Below are 19,626 nucleotides of genomic sequence, written 5' to 3'. Positions count from 1 at the left end.
GCAATTTATTATAATAAGTACAAAAATTATAAAAATAGAAAATAAAATATAATTCAGAACCGGCTTCTTTTATTCCAATATCAACATCATTGTTTTTATACCTTGACGAACGTCTGAAATATAAATGGATGCCAACAATAAATAAATAAATAATTAGTAATCCATACCTACCTACTATAGTACCTACCTACTTGGGGGTTAGTTTGGTGTTCAGAAATACAGAGGGCGCTTAAAACTGTCATGCATAAAATATCCGAGAGAGGGTTCTCTTTCTGCCGTATTATTATAGTTCTGCCGTATTATTATAGTACTCTTTGATTTTAATTAATCTATGCTTTGTGTCTTTTGAACTTTTAAGTTGATAATTTGAAGGTTATGTTTATATTATTATTTTAATGAAATAATGAATGAAGTTATCGATTGCAATTCAGCATAATTGGTTATTATATTATGTGAAATACGTCTATAAAGTATATACAAACTTCGTAGGCGTGTAATACAATTAGTAAAAAAACAATATGAGTACGGTGCAGGATGCCGGCTCCGAGACGTTTCAACAGTTTCCATCCAATAGAATTATTGTTATCCACCCAGGATCCCTCTATGTGCGTATCGGAAGAGCGTCTGATCTGCTGCCCGTAAAACAATTACATTGCATTGCTAGAAAACGGCGCTCCAATGGTAAAATATATCGTGATCCCTTCGTCCCACCTAGTGTGCCAAAAACAAAAGATCTGATAGAGGAACTGGAAGAATGTCGCTTGCAAATATCGCACACGCTACAGTCTTGCATGCAGTCGAATGGAGCGAGGAGATATGCTACGCCTCCTCAACAGATAGCAGCGTTTAATCGTCGATCTCTGCCTGAAATCGTGAATGACGGTGAACCATGGCCTCAAGTGGAATGTGACATTATTATCGGCGATTTAGTGCTCGATGTAGACCCAGAACTACCATACAATATACACTTTCCATACAAAAGAGGCGATTTTAACATACATTCTGAAGTAGGTGGTTCAATTTCATCAGTACTAAATGATCTTTATACTATTTGGAGTTCTATTATAGAGTTCAAGCTTGGTATACCTCTAATAGAGTTGGTGAAATATAGATGTGTGCTGCTCATACCAGATATTTACTCAAGGACTCATTTAAAATATTTAATGTCTTTATTATTAAGGGATTTAGGGTTTGGAGATTGTTTCTTGGTACAGGAAAGTGTAGGTGCTACATTTGGAGCTGGTATAGGATCAGCCTGTGTTGTTGATATTGGTGACCAAAAAACTGCAATTTCATGTGTTGAAGATGGCATTTCACATAAAACAACTAGATTAAGAATGGACTATGGAGCAGGAGATGTTTGCCAAGCATTATCTTGGATGTTCCATAAGAGTGCTTTCCCATACAAAAATTGGAATGAAAATATACCCAGAGATGTGATTCTCATGCGAAATCTGTATCAAGATTTCTGCCATGTAAACTTGGATGTGTGTGGACCACAAGAGAAAACCTTCTTGGTAGACCACCCAGGTGATGTTGTAAATAAGTTCACTCTACAAGTTGGTGATGAATGCATTATATCACCTCTAGCATTGTTTTACACAGATCTACTCAAAATAACAGGACCTAAAGTTACCAAGATTCAGAATCGACAAGCCAGCGATCCCGAAGATCCATTTGATGCAGAATTTCTGAGAGAAACAGGAAGGAAGAAGGAAACCGCTGATGTATCTGCTAATGAGAGCCAAATTGAAACAACTAATGAAGTACAACCATCAGCTAATCCTGATGAAGATATTGTTGTAGATACATTAGAAGGTGGCCCAGCAGACATAGTTTCTCTAGCTCCTGGTCAAGTGTTAAGCTTAGACGCAGCTATACTACAAAGTATAGATCGTTGTCCCAATGAGGAGTTAAAACGAAAGATGTATAGCAGTATTTTGATAGTTGGGGGCGGTGTGAAAGTACATGGGTTAAATATTTGGTTACAAAACAGATTAGCATTGCAAATACCATATGCATACAAGACTGAACAGTTGGAAATTGTTACTTCACCAAAGGATATAGATCCTGCGAGTACTGTATGGAAGGGAGCTGCAGTTATGTCCTGTTTGGAGTCAGCTATAGAGTTGTGGATCAACCAGAGTGAATGGAATAAACATGGTTTGAAGATATTGAGAGAAAGAGCACCTTTTATTTGGTGACCCTAATTTTATTCTTTATGTTGGACTTTAGAGTATTCGTTCAGACAAATGTACATAGTGGTTATATTTTGAAGATTAAAGCAAGAAGCAAGGACTTAATATATGTTACATATATGGATTGTGACATAATATACCAATTTTTTCAACGATCAAATAGAAGGATACACCTAAAAGTGCTTGTAAAAGTCTACTTGAATAAAGATCATTTGAATTAAAATTGAAATAGTGTACATAAGCTTCAAAGTAATTGTTTAAAAATTGTATGTATTAATTATATTACTATGTAACAAATAAGTGTAAAGTAATTAAAATATGTAATAAAACCTCAGAATTAAAGTAAACAATATTTTTATTTTAAAAACTGGTACAAAACATATAACTGTTAAAAACCTGATAAAAAGTTTGTGACAAAAAACTGTATAAAATATAAGACACTGTTTACAAAACTACAAGATTCACATTCCGATTGTTCTAATAATATTAAGTATAAAAATGCTTAAAATTATATTGCTAAATGCTAATTAAACTTGAGTATATTTCGTTGAGATTTCTTAGTTGTTTTTGTATGCCATATAATATCTATCTGACTTGAGAATCCTCTCTTAGTGTAAAATACATGTATTTTATAAATAAAATAACTACAATTATTATCATTTAGGGCCGATTTTTCAATGCTTGGATAAAACTTATTCGCCGAATAATGTATAAAACTACCATTTTAAAAACGTATTCTAATTGCCCGTATTTGACAGTTTACGTGACATTTTAACATTATCGTGTAATATTTTATTGGACGGATAAGTTTTATCCAAGCATTGAAAAATCGGCCCTAAATACAATAGGATACTTCATGGATAAAGATTGTTGATTTTTTTTATTTGGAAGATAAAACACAGAACTGTGTGCAATATCTTCAAATATTAAGATTCTATAAAGTATAACAGATAGGAAACATCTATTCCTTATACAAGTATTGTGGTCACCCATCACGGATAGACAGCTGATCATTTATTTATTTATTTATATTTTAGGAGAATCTACAGCTGTATCCTTAAAGATAGTCACATAATATAATACTTACAATAAGCTGCTCATCTGGACTATCTGACTGGAAATCATGCTGGACTATGTAGCGAAAAATACCGAGATGAGGTTTCTAATACACAATTTAAAACGCAGACAAAGCTGTTGTAGGAATGTTAGTCTATTCGAGTATTATATTATGTACATAAACATGTATTCTAAAAAATCGTGGTTTATTCAATAAGGAATAAAATAAGTTTTTTTACAGACCAAAAAGGAGATTTTTTTTGTATTAATTTAAAATGCAACTTTGTACTTGATAACTTAACACATACACATACAGCATACTTAAATAATAAATAATAATTTTCTATATATTTGGGTCGTTTTTATCCTAGTACATATTTAATTTGTACGTACTACGTACCACATAAATTGAAATTAATTTTACTCATACTAAAAAATAAAATTTCATAAAACAAAGGCAAGACGCAGAACTTATAATATTATGTATTGATTGCATTATGCATTCGGTTCATTTAATTTAAAACCATTTTCGTATGAGAGTTCTCACTTACACAATAAACAGTACTTTATTTTTTTTTATTCGAGCGAATTTTTTATTTCAAACTTTACTTGACGCTAATGAGGGATAGAGTTGTGATATCACACTTTCTCTTCATATATTTCCTATTAATTAAATACTACAGGAATATTTGAGCATTCTAATACTTCGTTCATAATATTTTACATCTTTTCATATAGCATAATAGTTACCATAAAACTTTGGCACGTTACTAAGAACTTATCTCAGCTTCCTCCCCTTTAAACGAAACAGATAAACTTACACTAACTTTCGGATGAAAAAATCTATAATAAATAATCATAAACACTAAACCGAACACATATGGCACGACGCTTAAAACTAAAATCGGATAGTAAAATATCGATACGTTCAAATCGTTTCCCGCGTAAATAAACCATAGAACACCACAGATAACATTTTGCACAAAGCATAGACTATAGAACATTGTGTATCTGTATCTAGTCCGCCCTTCGACGGGTAGAATATATGTGAATAAATATACTCCGCCTAATGCTAATGAGAAGAAAACTTCGCCGAATTTATTTTGCGCGCAAAATGCTGATTGTTCGAGGAGTTGCAGCCAAGTTGTCATTATGAGGATATGGATCGCGCATGCTAGTATTGTCCAATAGGGGAAGAGATACGAAATAATCGATAGTGATGTTATTCGGCTCACTGAAAAAAGAAACGTATTTTTATAATATGATTAACCAATAAAACCTTTTAAGTATTGAATTCTGCAGGAAATAATGTCTGGCTCGAAATAAAATTATAATAATTCATGCATGTCACAGATGGGAAAATAATTATTGCAAACCATATCTTATCAGTATTAAAATGTAAACTCAATCAATTCAGAACTTTTGATTTTTTGAAGCATACAAATCAAATCACATATCTATACTAGACGCAGCCTACGGCTTCACTAGCGAGCTATCCGGATAATCACCGGAAAAGCTTATATGCTATTCCAAAGTATAATCTACCTTTCCTATCAGTTGCTATCAGCTGTTTTTTCATAAAAGACAAAACATCCTGTAACATTTATAAAATTACTAGTATCAAGACTCACGCGTAACCAAAAAGTGCCATAACACTTGTAATACGGTGCCACACCACGTGATATTGCCCTTGTCCTGTTGCGCGAACCGAATCGCTCGCTGGTATGCCGCTAAGCACCAACCCATGCCAATTATGGAGGAGCAGATTGAGAGTATTTGATGCACTGGAATAGAAAGTTTTTTTGGTATTTAATGCTTTGGTAATGGTTGTTTCTTCTTCCATGAAGTAAAGCTTAATATTTACAAGAATTTTGCTCTGAAAATCGGTCGTTACTACTACTATGAAATATGACTAAGAATCTTTTCGATACATAAAACTTTATTAAAATTATTTATTATTAAATATTATTTAATTTAAATATTATTTAATTAAAAAGAACCTAAATTCAAGGACAGGGGTAAAGGCACTTCAAAGTTATAACACCCTATTTACACTTACAAGATTTCAGAAGCCAAACAGTTTCCGAGTTTCGAAATACAAAAGGAGATTGAGAAAGTTTTCTGGAAAAGTGATTAAGGCTAATTGCTGTTAATAAATATTAAGAATGTAAATTTAAAGTAGTATAGTAACGCGCAAAAGTGTGATAACCAATTTATTTATTTTTTCTCACACAAACATCAGCCCCTTCTTTTTACGCAGGTTACAAACGATAGAAAATGTTACATATATTCCAAAACATACATACAATTTTGTTTAATTTAATTTGACGCAAACACTGCAATAAATACAATCCATACTAATATTATTAATGCGAAAGTAACTCTGTCTGTCTGTCTGTTACTCAATCACGCCTAAACTACAGAACCAATTTTCATGAAATTTGGTATGAAGATATTTTGATACCCGAGAAAGGACATAGGCTACTTTTTATCCCGAAAAAATGACACAATCCCGGAAATCCCCCGGGAACGGGAACTATGCGGGTTTTTCTTTGATTGCGCGGGCGAAGCCGCGGGCGGAAATCTAGTGATAACTAAAAAAAACTCACCAGCGAACAAATCTCTATCCACATCAGAGAACTGCCTCATCAGCAGGCTCATTTGCAGCACCTGCTGCGGCGCTGCCTCCAGGAAACACTCGAAGATCCTCAACAGTGCAGCATCGGAGTCCTCCTTGAGCATCAGGCTGTAGTACATCCGTTGGGAGGCCTCATCGCGCTTGCGTTCCGCTCGACGGGATTTTATTGCGTAACTGAAAAATGAAAATTATTTGTTTCGGCAAAAAACACAACAACAATACAAATCTGGATAAATTAAATAAAGAAATATGTATATTGAGGGTAGATTTTTTATTTTTTACCCACAAAATGCTGTGCAGCTTAGATTCATGCCAATAAACCACTTTTTCCTTAATTAATTAGATGGCTACTTTATCCATAATTATTATTAGTTGATTTTTAGAATAGGTACTTTATACTAATACTAGCGGTCCGCCCCGGCTTCGCCCGTGGTACATATTTCGCAATAAAAAGTGGCCTATGTCCTTTCTCGGGTATCAAAATATCTCTATACCAAATTTCATGCAAATTGGTTCAGTAGTTAAGGCGTGATTGAGTAACAGACAGACTTTCGCATTTATAATATTAAGTATGGATGTGCTATTTATTAAATAGGTTTGAAGTTGGTGCCGAACATTAAGCACTTAGTATTAAGCCCGTGCACCGACATCAAACCTTTTTAATAAATAGCACATATAAATAATATGTAGTAAATAATAATGTCAAATCTTTTTTATTTCTTACTTTTCCGTTTTTGAAGTCGGTTGTTTTTAACGCAGTTATTTTTATTAGTTTAGTTTTTTGTGAAAATTAAGCTCTCCGTGCGATTAGAGCTTTTTTGTGAAAATTAAGCTTTCCGTGCGAATAGAGCTTTTTGTGAAAATTAAGCTCTCCGTGCGATTAGAGCTTTTTGTGAAAAATAAGCTCTCCGTGCGATTAGAGCTTTTTGTGAAAATTAAGCTCTCCATGCGATTAGAGCTTTTTATGAAAATTAAGCTCTCCATGCGTTTAGAGCTTTTTGTAAAAATTAAGCTCTCCGTGCGATGAGTTTTTTGTGAAAATTAAGCTCTCCGTGCGATTCGAGCTTTTTGTGAAAATTAAGCTCTCCGTGCGATGAGTTTTTTGTGAAAATTAAGCTCTCCGTGCGATTCGAGCTTTTTGTGAAAATTAAGCTCTCCATGCGATTAGAGCTATTTGTGAAAATTAAGCTCTCCATGCGATTAGAGCTTTTTGTGAAAATTAAGCTCTCTGTGCGATTAGAGCTTTTTGTGAAAATTAAGCTTTCCGTGCGATTAGAGCTTAATGAGAAAAATTAAGCTCTCCATGCGATGAGAGTTTTTTGTGAAAATAAAGCTCCGTGCGATTAGAGTTTTTTTGTGACAATTAAGCTTTCCGTGCGAATAGAGCTTTTTGTGAAAATTAAGCTGTCCATGGGATTAGAGCTCTTTGTGAAAATTGAGCTCTCCGTGCGATTAGAGCTTTTTGTGAAAATTAAGCTTTCCGTGCGATATGAGCTTTTCGTGAAAATTAAGCTCTCCATGCAATTAGAGCTTTTTGTGAAATTTAAGCTCTCCGTGCGATTAGAGCTTTTTGTGAAAATTAAGCTCCGTGCGATTAGAGCCTTTAATGAAAATTAAGCTCTCCATGCAATTAGTTTTTAGTGAATATTAAGCTTTCCGTGCGATTAGAGCTTTTTATGAAAATTAAGCTCTCCGTGTGATTAGAGCTTCTTGTGAAAATTAAGCTCTGTGTGATTAGAGCTTTTTGTGAAAATTAAGCTCTCCGTGCGATTAGAGCTTTTTTGTGAAAATTAAGCTTTCCGTGCGATTAGAGCTTTTTGTGAAAATTAAGCTTTCCGTGCGATTAGAGCTTTTTGCGAAAATTAAGCTCTCCGTGCGATTAGAGCTTTTTGTGAAAATTAAGCTTTCAGTGCGATTAAAGCTTTTTATGAAAATTAAGCTCTCTGTGCGATTAGAGCTTTTTTGTGAAAATTAAGCTCTCCGTGCGATTAGAGCTTTTTGTGAAAATTAAGCTTTCAGTGCGATTAAAGCTTTTTGTGAAAATTAAGCTCTCCGTGCGATGAGAGTTTTTTGTGAAAATTAAGCTCTCCGTGCGATTAGAGCTTTTTTGTGAAAATTTAGCTTTCCGTGCGATTAGAGCCTTTAATGAAAATTAAGCTCTCCATGCGATTTTATGCGGTTATCAATTCGGCCGGTATATTTTTTTTTTATGTATGTACACCGATTACTCCGAGGTTTCTGAACCGATTTACGTGATTCTTTTTTTGTTCGATGCGGGATGGTGTCGAATTTGTCCCATAATTTTTTTTTTTTCGGATAGGCCCAGTAGTTTTTATTTTATGATAATAATAAAAAAAATAATAATAATAAACTCTTTATTAGCAGGTAGGCAATATTAAAAATTAACAATTTATGTACTTACAATCTACTTAATCTAACAACCTACATACTAAAAGGATAGCCGCTCAGCATTTTACAATGAAAAGCTTTCATTGCAGAGCTGATTTTCAGCGACACCTAGTTATAAAAACGATCTAATCTAATGTATTAAATATAATAAATAAATATAAAAAGAGGAAATAATATAATAAATAAAATAATAAATAGTAATATATATTTTAAATAAATATACATAATATTGTGTTAATATAAATACCTATATAAATACGTGTGATAAAAATATACATCGAAGTCATAACCAGAATATTATATTGCGTGTAGGTACAATGTGCTTTAAAATCTTTAAATGTTTTTCTGTTTATTTAAGAGGTATGCTGCTAAATACTTATTAAAAGAGAATTTTGACTTTTTATCCCGAATAGGAGGAGGTAAATCGTTCCAACAATGCGTTGCTGCCCATTTGTAACTACCTCGAAAAGCGCTTGTACGATACTTAGGTACTATAAGGGGATTCGACGTTGTTCTTGTGGGGTACACATTTGATTGTTCTCTCCATTTAATTTTATCGTAAAGATATTTTGGTGATTCCGTTTTGATAATTGAAAATACCAAATTAGCCAGATGCAATCTCCTTCTGGCAGCCATCTTTAAAATATTATTTTTATTGAGATAAGGTGTTACGTGATTTCTTTTTGGTATTCCAAAGCAGTATCGTGCGCATGCGTTTTGAACTCTTTGAATCATTCGCTCCGTTCTGACCAACAAGCATGGACCATAAACTGCATCACAGTAATTCAGTTTGTATAGAATCAAGCTTTCAACTAATTTTGTACGAAGTGATGTGGATATGAAATTTCGAAATGAGTATAATAATTTTAGCCTATAGAAACAATTTCTTACAACATTATTTAAATGAATTTCAAACCGGAGCTGTGGGTCAATTGTAAGACCTAAGTTGCACGCGACTTTTACACCTTCAATTACATTACAGTTAATAACAATTTGGGGTTTAGCGTTAATGATTGATTTTACTTGTTTCCTACTTCCAAGAATAATATATTTCGACTTCTGCGGGTTCAGCATTAGAGAATTTTGCTCAGACCATTCTACAATCCTCTGTAGTTCTTCATTCATTTTCTGTACAGCTAAAGGTGTGCAGTTTGGCTTACAGGAAATATAAAGCTGGATATCATCCGCGTACATATGATATCTACAGTAACGAAAACATTTAGTTATGTCAGCGCTATAGATTATATAAAGCAGGGGTCCCAGAATAGATCCCTGTGGTACACCTCTACAAATAGCTCGCGGGGATGATTTTAGTAACGATCCGTTTTCATTACGTATCTCGACAATCTGTGATCTCATAGATAAGTAACTTGTGAACCATTTGTGAGAGTTACCCGAAAAGCCGTAGTACGCCAATTTTGAAAGTAGCAAGTTTATGTTAATTGCATCAAATGCACGCGTATAATCCAATAGAACAAGCATCGTGCCTTCCCCCTCATCACAAGCTTCCAATATGTTACCTATTACATCACTCAGAGCAGTAACGGTCCCATGCCCTTTTCTGAACCCCGATTGAAATTCTGGAAGGATACGATGCTTATTTATGAACTCCACCGCCTGCGTGTATATTACTCGTTCTAAAACTTTTGAGAGACATGGCAAGATACTGATGGGTCTTAAATCCTTTGAAGTTGTTGGATTGCACGATTTGGGAATGGGTCTTACTATAGCACGACGCCAAAACTCAGGGAATATATTATGAGCATTTTTGTCTGTACTCGATGACTAAGTTGATTTGTAGCAAGTAACTTTGATTCACTTCCCGGTAACCGATTGAGCTGAAATTTTGTATACGTATGTAAATTTGATAGCGATGAAACATTATCATGACATGAAGCTGATTTGATGATGGAATCGGAAGGTGGCCATAGGAACTCAGTAATATATTGACTCAACTTTATCGAGTTTGGGCTCGTTTGATTCGTGTTGAAAAATACACTATAAAGTATTAAATAAAAATAACTGCGTTAAAAACAACCGACTTCAAAAACGGAAAAGTAAGAAATAAAAAAGATTTGATATTATAAACTATACTACATAATATTATTGTACATATTTCGCAATAAAAAGCGGCCTATGTCCTTTCTCGGGTATCAAAATATCTCTATACCAAATTTCATGCAAATTGGTTTAGTAGTTAAGGCGTGATTGAGTAGCAGACAGACAGACAGAGTTACTTTCGCATTTATAATATTAGTATGGATTATTATCAGTCATCAGTTTAAAATATCCTACATTCCTTGTTAAAGGTACAGGTTAAATAATTTTCAAAATAATTGAAGTAGATTTTAAGATACTATATTGAAGTAGATTTTACGATGCCAAATGTAGTTAATAGAAAAATAGTGAATAATTTGTACATAACTCACATCAAGGCATCAGCAAATCGGAGTATGGGCGCCATTTGAAGAACCAGAATGAATATTCGTAACCACTTCCTCTTTGTGAATTCATTGCTTAATGAGTTCTGCTGTTTATCTTGAGAATACCTGTAATATTATTTAGGGCTGATTTTTCAATGCTTGGTTAAAACTTATTCATTGAATAACGAATTAAACTACCATTTCAAAAATGTATTGTAATTGTCCGTATTTGACAGTTCACAGGTGACATTGTAGTTCCTGAGATTATCAGGTTCAAACAAACAAACAAACTCTTCAGCTTTATAATAATAGTATAGATTTAAAGCAAACTTTTATACAGTCTGTTAAAGTTTGAATAATCTTCCTGTATGGTAAAGCACTTAGTTGCATTATATGTTTAAAATGAGTTCATTGTCCATACTATGTTCTAATTAATGTAACATTTATCAAGACTAAGGTTATGTGTTCTGTTTACAACACTGTATCACCTCTGAGTCACAATTTATCATTCGGTTCGTGTTTCTATATTCTTTGTTTTATTTAGCTCTTTTTACATAATATTAAACCCGTATTAAGGATGAATTATAATTTAGCCTCCTAGTTGTAACTGATAAATCGATCTCTGGAGTTGTATAAAGCAGTGCGGAAAATATAAACATAGAGAGGAAGACGTATAAAAGTCGATGTATCATCAATTGTAATGTTTTAGGAAGTCATAGATTGTTAATACTACGAAATAAGTGATACAATACTGAACAAAAAGATAATTTCTATACTCTTATAAATAAAAAAGATGAAATATACTTACATCCTCACTGAAACAGCGGTGTTAACAAACGCTGGTAAAAGTATAAAAATCAGGGTCCAGCCAAACTCTAACATTCTGCTCGCTAAGCAGTATTGAACAGCTACATTTATATCTAAACCCAGATCCACAAAGTGGCCTATTATAGCTACCACATACATTATTATATCCAAATTAGATATCGTAATATTTTTCGGCATTCGATCGGGCTCGTCGTATGAATGCCCATTTTCAAGCATTTCAGTGAATGCTTTTGGCATTTTGCGTAATAATTTGCTAACATATGTATTATGTTAGTTTATAATTAGCGCACAAAATAATAATAATTAATACCCGAAATTCACCGATCGGATCGCGTCATGTAAACAAAAACAGTGTTAATCACAAACGTCAAATTATGAAATTATCGACTGGTGTAGCACAGAGTAACAAGATCAATATAATACGATGTGTACCATAGACAACTTTATATATAATCTATATTTCATCAAAATTCATCACAGAAAATCATAAAAAAATCTACAAGCTAAATAGAATAATTGTTTTAAATTTATTGTAATTTCCATATTAATAATTATTATAAATACAAAGCTTTAACGATATCTTGAGATGAAATGTTTGCCGCAAACAATGTCATGTATAATGGCTCTTGAGCGTTATTCTTTTGTGATTTTGCTCTGAAAAATTCATTCATAATAATAAGTAAAAATATTGTTACCGACAAATATATTTTAGATCTTACATATAATTTTTCATACTTTTCCTTCAAGTTTGCAACCAATTTTCCCCATTTCTTGGGAAATAAGGTTTGAGTACTATTACGCCATTTATCCTGTATGAAGTCAACAATCGATGCATTTATTACCCTTAAATATTCGCAGTTAGCTGAAAACAAAAGAAGAAGTTTTTGTATGTAATATTTTTGCATAGTATGGAATGGCATGGCATGAATTTATAAATGGCAATACATAGTTTATTATCTGAAAAACACTTGAAAAACAAAATTAATTGTAAAATCTTCCCCCTTTATTACTTTACTCTTTGAATCTAGTACATATTTCATCACAGCTCAACCCGAAACCAGCTTGATCGTTTTTTTTGTTTTATAATATTTTAACTGTTAACACATATACAACAAACCAATTATCATTAAAATCAGTTCAGCCGTTCACGAGTCATTGTTGGTGCAGCTAACACGACCTTCTTTTACCTATATATGTATAATTATGTAGAATCACAGTGTAGAATATATTATATATCAACTTAATATACGTAGTGTTACAAAAAATTACATACTATGGGGATCTTACCTGAGTATGAATCCACAAGAAGCTGTTCAAAGAAATTTGGTACAAAATTATTCAAACACTTATGTACTTCATGAAATGAGGAATTTACATCTTTTGCAGTCTGCTTTGTTTTTATTTCCACAATAGATACAAGACTGTCTTGCATTGTTTCATTAAAACTGGAATCATTATCGAGTATGTACTCGAACATTTTGATGAATTTGAAAAGGTTCACAAGTTTTTATTTGAAGAAGCCAGAAGGGCTTTTAGTTTTTTTTTCCAATTTCGAATAGGAATAGGAAGTTTTTTGAATAGAAATAATTGAATGCAATTGAATTCAAAGAGTGAATAGGTACTGAATGCAAATAACAATTTAGACTACGGTTAGCAATATAGGCATAGACATTATTTTAAAATTAATTAACAAAACTGTATTTATTTATCTTTCAACTACTTACAGTACTGCTTGGTGCAGTATACAATGCGCAGCAGCGACCTCATCAGGCAGTTCATTGTGGCACTTGTCCACCGTCTCGAAGTGCCGCACATCCTCAAAGTTATTTATCATACCGTGAAATTGGTTCCGCGTGAAGTTAACCTTTTGTACTGGCCCTATTAGACAGTGGTCTAATATGTCCATTGTCTATGGTATAGAATTGAATTAAAAAAAAGAGAAAAAATCAAGGAAATTAAGCTTACGTTACGATTTTTACAAACCTCTTCCATACTTATAATGTAATTTGAAAAGTCGTGCAAATACTTAATTCTATAAAACTTGACAACAGCGCTTCTTAGCTCTTTTGCCATCATTTCATTTAATATTTCAAGAAGGTCCAAAAACATGTCCATGGCGGTTAAAGATCTCCTTTTCAGTTGATCGTAATTATTACGCCCTTGCACGAATAACGATTTAGCAATTTGGTAGGCTTCGGAGACCAGGTGGAACTTTTTATCGAGGTCATGAAAAGTGCTAGATACCGCCTAGAAATATTGTTATAATTAGACAAAAATTATTATAGTATAGTAACTTGAAAACATTAAGTGGCAATACTCAATAATATATTAAAAATAGGTACTCTATAGAGAATGCTAAGTAGGTACCTGCCTACCAATAAACTCGAACAGGGAAACGATTTTTTTTAAATTAAGAGAAATTAAAATTGTGAAATCATTTGATAATTGATAGGTTTAAGTTATCAAATGTTTTCATTTTTATATTTTATAGGAGCTAACTACTATTATTGTACTAAACTAAATTGTTTAACATTTACACTTTTGATAAAAAATATACCTGCTGTACAAGAACAGTAAATAATACGAAGGAAAAACTTCCAATTACACGCTTGTTCATTTCAATATTTGTTTGAAAAATGTTAAATGCAATGAAATTGTTAAGGCACAATAAGTAAAATATCTTCGTGATTGTTTTTAATTTTGATTCTCTAAAAATGGTTTACGCTTTATTTTTTAAAATAATATAGTTTGCGTTTTAATTTATTTATTTCGAAAATAAAAATATTTTTTAATGAATTTCTGATTAATTATCAAATCCAACCATTGAAATAAAATACAATTTGTAGATACATATAGGTAATATATTATGTAATAACTTAATCTAGATACAAATCACGGATATAACATTAAATTATTCATATAAATTGGGTAAACAACTCCATTAAATTCGTAACTCGTTGTTTTATCTGAAAGAAGCCAAATTTATTTTATTTGTAAACTTTTACGGTCATTAGGTTAAGGGAATGTCTTTAATTAAAAAGAATAGTCTATTTAAAATTCCTCACTGTTACCACACATTACTAATTAATTTATACATCTATGAGCAAGGCAACAGTCTTTAACGCAAGCACTTTTACCTATACTAGCTGCGCTTCGCGGTTTCATCCGCGTAGCTCCGCTCCTGTTGGTCTTAGCGTAATTATATATAGCCTATATCCTTCCTCGATAAATGGGCTATCTAACACCGAAAGAAGTTTTCAAATCGGACCAGTAGTTCCTGAGATTAGCGTGTTCAAAAAACAAACTCTTCAGCCTTATAATATTAGTATAGATTACTCATAAATTTGTATGAAAAATATAACACTCTAAGTAATATTTGTGTACATAACAACTTAATTATATACTAAGCTGTTTATTGTAAATCAATTTTTTATTCAAACAAATCACAATAAAAATTAAATAATTCTTACCCAAATGTAATCAATGTAGAACTTTATTGAAAGCTCCGTACGATGTCTCCAAATCGAATATTAACTGACGAGCCTGCGCTTCCGATAGTTCATCAGACGCTGACATTTCTGACAATTTGTCCAACCATTCTTGCACCTTGTGTAGAAAAGACAATTTATTAAAGGAAAGAAGTTTTTTTTTTAATTTTCACATTTTTTCAAAATCATGTTTTGTTAGTAAATTCTCGGCATAATACAAAATGCCAAGCGCTTGTAATTTGACGATAATAGAGATAATTATCTATGCATTCTGTTATCGTTAAGTGTGCACAGAGAGTGTTAAATGTAATGTTTTTGGATAACTCAGGTTATCTTTACAAAAATTTATTACTGTCATTTTACTCAGTAAGCATGTAACTTTAGAAATGAGTTTAAACTTTTTTTAATATCTAGGTATAATAGTTACGGAATAATTGCCTGTGCACACTTAACGATTACACCCTGTATTGAATTATTTAAACGAATTTGAATTTGTATATTATGTGAAATGTGTGAATTCACAACAACATTTTAGCTAACAATAAAAACCTACAATATAAAAATAACCAGCATTTTATTTGTTTAGTCGTATAATTTAAATACATACAATACCTATTAAGGTATTGTGCATACACAATACTAATAATACAAAATAATATTAACTTTGGATTTTTAACACAATTAAATGGAATAAAACACATGATTTTACCTTAACTTTGCCCTCAAAATCCTCCGGCAACATAGCAAGGCAGTCCATGGTGTCCCTTAGTTCCCTAAGTTCTGGCTGTATCATATCCATGGCCCTGAGCTCTAGACGTAGCTTGTCCATAAGAGTTATGAACAGCTGGAATAAATATGTATACATAATACATTTGTAAATACAGGTGGTAAATGTTAAAAATATGTATTGACGTTTCAAAAGTGCTTCTCGAAGAAGTCTAATTGAATAAATAAATGTTTGAGTTTTGAGTTTACATATAGCATCTCTACATAGTATAAAACAAATGTGGCTTTCTCTGTCCCTATGTATGCTTAAATCTTTAAAACTACGCAACGGATTTTGATGCGGTTTTTTTAATAGATAGAGTGATTCAAGAGGAGGGTTTTAGTATATAATTTATTATGTTTTAGACAAAGCGGGCGAAGCCGCGGGCGGAAAGCTAGTTCAACAATATAAATAAATCGCTATAGTATAGTGGAAGACACTGGGTCGAATACTAATGTAGTAGTAATAGTAGTAGTGTACCTATTTATATTCTGTTTTTAACAATATTTTGACTGTTGGTCTAATAAAGAAATGACTATACTAATTTTGAGGAAATACTCAAATGCAGAAAGAAGTAGACACAGAATATAATGTTTCAGCAAACTTAATAATAACAAATGACTTAAATAAACTCCTTAATCAAAAAGGAAACTTAAACAGAACATTAATTATTACTATTTCAAATGAGTAAACTCACAGATACAATTTCAGCGATATATTTATTAGTGTTCCCTTTGTCATCTTTAATCAAGTTGGGTTTGTTCTCTCTGATCCTCTCCAATGCTGCAGGACAGTCCAACTGTTGAAAATGGAAAATATATAAGTTTTAAATGATGAATTATTAGTGTAAACAACTTAGTATAAGAGCTTTATCTATATATTTAACTATTTAATGTTTAATAGGAAAATGGTAATAGGTTAGCTTTGGCACAAGGCAAACAAATGCATTTATGTTTATAATTTAAGTCTACTATGCCGTTCCAGTATTTAACATTACAAAACATAAATTCTTTACATTTAGATTGTGAGCTGTTGTGTATATTTAATTTAAATAAATAAATAAATAGTACTTTCCTGTATTTGATTTTACACAAGTATTATATTAGAAAATAAAGCCTATAACGGATAACTAATAAATCATGTTTTAAAATTTGTTTCTCTAATATTTTTTTTAATTATCGCAATCTATCATTTGCAGGTATTCAGCGATATTTTAAGAATTAAAAAAATTATTTAATATCTAAAAAATGTTAAATATTTCAATACTCACTCTAAACTTGCTGACAAAGCTCTCGATCGTAGGAAACTCATCACCCTGCACCTGTTTGAATGCAACTCGGTACTGCACCAGTAACCTACTGCAAGCTGCTGTATATTCCTGTGCTCGCACACAATCACGCATATAAGCCTTCTCCAAATGCTGTAGTGTGCTTACTACGGCGTATAGTTCTGCCATATTGTCGTGCCTGTAAAATAAGTGTGTGGAAGTATATTTGGTCTGAAATGTTAATGAATGTTTGAAAATTGCTCGTAATATGACTGTGTTTGAACTCATATACATATTATGTAGATATGTAAGTTAACAATATGAACAAATTAAGTTTACACCCAGATTAAAGCTTAGTGATACTGTTGTTGGTCAATCTAATGTATATAAACATAAAATACTATTGTACTTACTTTTCACGTTCCCTGGCATTTCTATATAACTTGATTTCTTCGTACAACTCAGGTCTTGATTCTGCAATGATTTAATTAAAGTTTAGATCAGAATATAGGTTTTGAAGATCAAATAAAACACAAGTATCCGTGTACAAACCTTGCATAGTGTTTTATTTTTATATTTAACGTATTAATTAATTAATGGCACAAACTTCGCTCAATTATAATACTTTTCTATCTTTTTCTTTATCTTTTATAGTATTCTGAATAAGAACAATGTATTAGCTTCTTTCCATGTAAACAATTAAATCACTGTAATTTCATAAATGTCAATACTCAACTCAATACTCATTTGACATCCTTGAAATTTACAAATTAGTCACGATGTTGCCTCTTTCTACCTCTTAAACTCCAAGAAAATCATTGAAAAATCTCAATTAAATACTAAACATAAAGCTATATAAAATGGTAATTTATACCCAATTCGAGTTACTACTTGAAAGAAAATTAATTCATATATTCATTTTATAACCATCAAGATGATTTCTACAATTTAACAGCATATTTTGTTCTTTTTATAAATTTTTCAAGTTTTGAAATAAGTTTCAGTTTTGCGATTTCACGGGAAAATTTATGAGTTGGCAACAAAAGCCCATAGACTATAGACATTAAGAATAATATTGTGTCTACATGCATTTAATGGAAAGGTGAATTGTCACGGACAAGAGTAGTTTCTGGTTTCTGGTAACCCTATTCCAAAGTTGTAGATGACGTAATCATCCAATATGGCGGATGACGCGAGTCAGTGACTTCGACCCTTCATCCCGCACCCCTCAATTCAGTTTCATCGGTTGGGCAACGTAACTGCCTCGTCTCGATTGATTTCACTCTGCGATGAATGAAAATAATAACTACGGTGCATAATCCCTAGTGAAATTTACACATAAACTCAACAACGATCGGTATTCGTGAATGTGGTAGTGAATAAAAAGGTGGATTCGTGGATTTGTGATAAAACCAGTTCCTCCTTTGAAATTGTGACCTACAACTCATGTTTACGTGCTAAAACTTAGTTGAGTGAATAATTTGAGTTCTTCGGCATTTCGTTTCGTCTTAATGGGATCTTGTTGAACCACAGGTATGTTGGAATTTGAAATAAAACCGGCCGCGGTTATTAAATAAACGGTTGAAAATTAATTTGCATACGACGCCGGAAAGGATACCGCTATCCTTGTTACAGAGCCTTGTTGCGTAGTAAATGTGTGAAAGCCATTCACGCACGTACTGCTGATGTATTGTTTTTGATTTTTTATCTTATTGGAATGTTCAATGTTTTATAATACGGTGGCGTAGCCCCGGGCTGGGCGCGGCTTTGTCCTAGTTTTGCGATTTGTATGAACTACTTGGCAAGGCAGCGATGTTTTCTTTTTCGAAACTTACTGTTGGTATTAAATAGTCACTTGTATTATAAGTAAACTATTTGTGTATTTTATAAGAAAAGAAAACTTTCTAATTTCATTATTTTCTTTATTCATATAAAGACAATGTTAGTTTTCAAACCAATTTATTAATAATGCTAAAGATTGAAAAACTTTCCGTAATTTCGTAATACATATTAAAAATGCGGCACAATTGTTTTGATTCTTCAACCTCGAAAAATGATGTCATACTTATACTTAAGGTCAGGAGCAAAAATTGTTTATTTATACAAATAACTTACTATCATAAGAAGTTACTTATATCTTCAAAGTGGAGCAGAGGGTGTTGACAGATTGACTTTTTAAGTGAGTGCTATTTTCTACACAATAACTTAGACCCCGGAGCAGTTAAGTTGAGCAGTCTACTAGGTAAATGTTTTGTGACAAATAAGTGTTTATTTGCACTATTAAATTAATTGTACAATGAAGATAAATACACAAAATACATAATTTTTACTTTCATTGTCAAATCTTATCACTAAAAAGTAATTGCTGCTGCCTGTCCGTCCCTTTAATGTTAATTAATAATTCAATGCACATATTTTCCTTCTGAGATGTTTCTTTTTGATGTAATGTTTGAAAGTGATCAGACCATTATAGCAAAAACTAATTAAACTTGTAAAATAGCATTTTGTTTTCAATTTTAAAATAAATCTATTGATTCAATAAAAAAAGATATA

The 19,626-nt window shown here is 32.1% G+C and overlaps 5 protein-coding genes across 7 annotated transcripts in view; 2 read left to right on the top strand and 3 right to left on the bottom strand.

The window, feature by feature from the left end:
• The first annotated feature begins 363 nt into the window (after positions 1-363).
• Positions 364-2,688, top strand: Arp8 (Actin-related protein 8). The gene has a single exon (XM_089710518.1). The coding sequence runs from the start codon at positions 519-521 to the stop codon at positions 2,202-2,204; it is 1,686 nt and encodes a 561-aa protein (XP_089566644.1). The 5' UTR covers positions 364-518; the 3' UTR covers positions 2,205-2,688.
• A 667-nt stretch (positions 2,689-3,355) lies between these two features.
• Positions 3,356-11,908, bottom strand: LOC149477551 (XK-related protein 6). Its single transcript, XM_089710536.1, has 5 exons — positions 11,533-11,908; positions 10,731-10,850; positions 5,864-6,066; positions 4,886-5,038; positions 3,356-4,488 (listed from the first exon to the last, which is right to left on the bottom strand). The coding sequence occupies exons 1-5, from the start codon at positions 11,787-11,789 to the stop codon at positions 4,025-4,027; spliced, it is 1,197 nt and encodes a 398-aa protein (XP_089566662.1). The 5' UTR covers positions 11,790-11,908; the 3' UTR covers positions 3,356-4,024.
• A 183-nt stretch (positions 11,909-12,091) lies between these two features.
• LOC149477550 (uncharacterized) lies at positions 12,092-13,682 on the bottom strand. The gene is made up of 5 exons (XM_089711080.1): positions 13,536-13,682; positions 13,277-13,461; positions 12,840-12,997; positions 12,288-12,414; positions 12,092-12,206 (listed from the first exon to the last, which is right to left on the bottom strand). Exons 1-5 carry the CDS (start codon positions 13,665-13,667, stop codon positions 12,107-12,109), a joined length of 702 nt encoding a protein of 233 aa, XP_089567206.1. The 5' UTR covers positions 13,668-13,682; the 3' UTR covers positions 12,092-12,106.
• Positions 13,683-14,391: 709 nt separating this feature from the next.
• Positions 14,392-17,815, bottom strand: Vps28 (vacuolar protein sorting 28). The gene is made up of 7 exons (XM_089710934.1): positions 17,626-17,815; positions 17,487-17,547; positions 17,077-17,272; positions 16,504-16,605; positions 15,750-15,884; positions 15,023-15,158; positions 14,392-14,518 (listed from the first exon to the last, which is right to left on the bottom strand). The coding sequence occupies exons 1-6, from the start codon at positions 17,630-17,632 to the stop codon at positions 15,033-15,035; spliced, it is 627 nt and encodes a 208-aa protein (XP_089567060.1). The 5' UTR covers positions 17,633-17,815; the 3' UTR covers positions 14,392-14,518; positions 15,023-15,032.
• A 474-nt stretch (positions 17,816-18,289) lies between these two features.
• The window catches only part of LOC149477548 (protein 4.1 homolog), a 78,234-nt gene continuing 76,897 nt past the window's right edge, over positions 18,290-19,626 (top strand). For 2 of the 3 annotated variants that reach the window (XM_089710905.1, XM_089710904.1), the window contains exon 1: positions 18,291-18,606. The gene's annotated coding sequence lies outside the window, so the exon portion shown is untranslated. Of the gene's footprint in view, positions 18,607-19,626 lie in introns of all 3 variants that reach the window. The other variant, XM_089710906.1, reaches the window with a different exon arrangement.

Source organism: Colias philodice, chromosome 25 (genome assembly GCF_061535455.1).
Source record: "Colias philodice isolate Cphi_HAF_F1 chromosome 25, ilColPhil1 Martin Lab GWU primary, whole genome shotgun sequence".
NCBI lineage: Eukaryota > Metazoa > Arthropoda > Insecta > Lepidoptera > Pieridae > Colias > Colias philodice.
Note: the sequence above shows the minus strand (reverse complement) of the source record. Positions and strands in the feature narration are given on the sequence as shown.

Excerpts from the sequence above, each read along its gene's own strand:
- Arp8 (XM_089710518.1), top strand. The coding sequence starts at position 519 with ATGAGTACGGTGCAGGATGCCGGCTCCGAGACGTTTCAACAGTTTCCA.
- LOC149477551 (XM_089710536.1), bottom strand. The coding sequence starts at position 11,789 with ATGCCAAAAGCATTCACTGAAATGCTTGAAAATGGGCATTCATACGAC. Across the intron at positions 10,851-11,532 it reads ACCGCTGTTTCAGTGAGGAT|GTATTCTCAAGATAAACAGC; the intron begins GTAAGTATATTT and ends ATAATATTACAG. Across the intron at positions 4,489-4,885 it reads ATGGCACTTTTTGGTTACGC|TGAGCCGAATAACATCACTA; the intron begins GTGAGTCTTGAT and ends TTCTTTTTTCAG.
- LOC149477550 (XM_089711080.1), bottom strand. The coding sequence starts at position 13,667 with ATGGACATGTTTTTGGACCTTCTTGAAATATTAAATGAAATGATGGCA. Across the intron at positions 12,998-13,276 it reads ATACTGCACCAAGCAGTACT|TTTTAATGAAACAATGCAAG; the intron begins GTAAGTAGTTGA and ends TAATGATTCCAG. Across the intron at positions 12,415-12,839 it reads TCTTGTGGATTCATACTCAG|CTAACTGCGAATATTTAAGG; the intron begins GTAAGATCCCCA and ends TTTTGTTTTCAG.
- Vps28 (XM_089710934.1), bottom strand. Across the intron at positions 16,606-17,076 it reads GCTTTGTCAGCAAGTTTAGA|TTGGACTGTCCTGCAGCATT; the intron begins GTGAGTATTGAA and ends CATTTTCAACAG. Across the intron at positions 15,885-16,503 it reads ATATCGCTGAAATTGTATCT|CTGTTCATAACTCTTATGGA; the intron begins GTGAGTTTACTC and ends TATTTATTCCAG.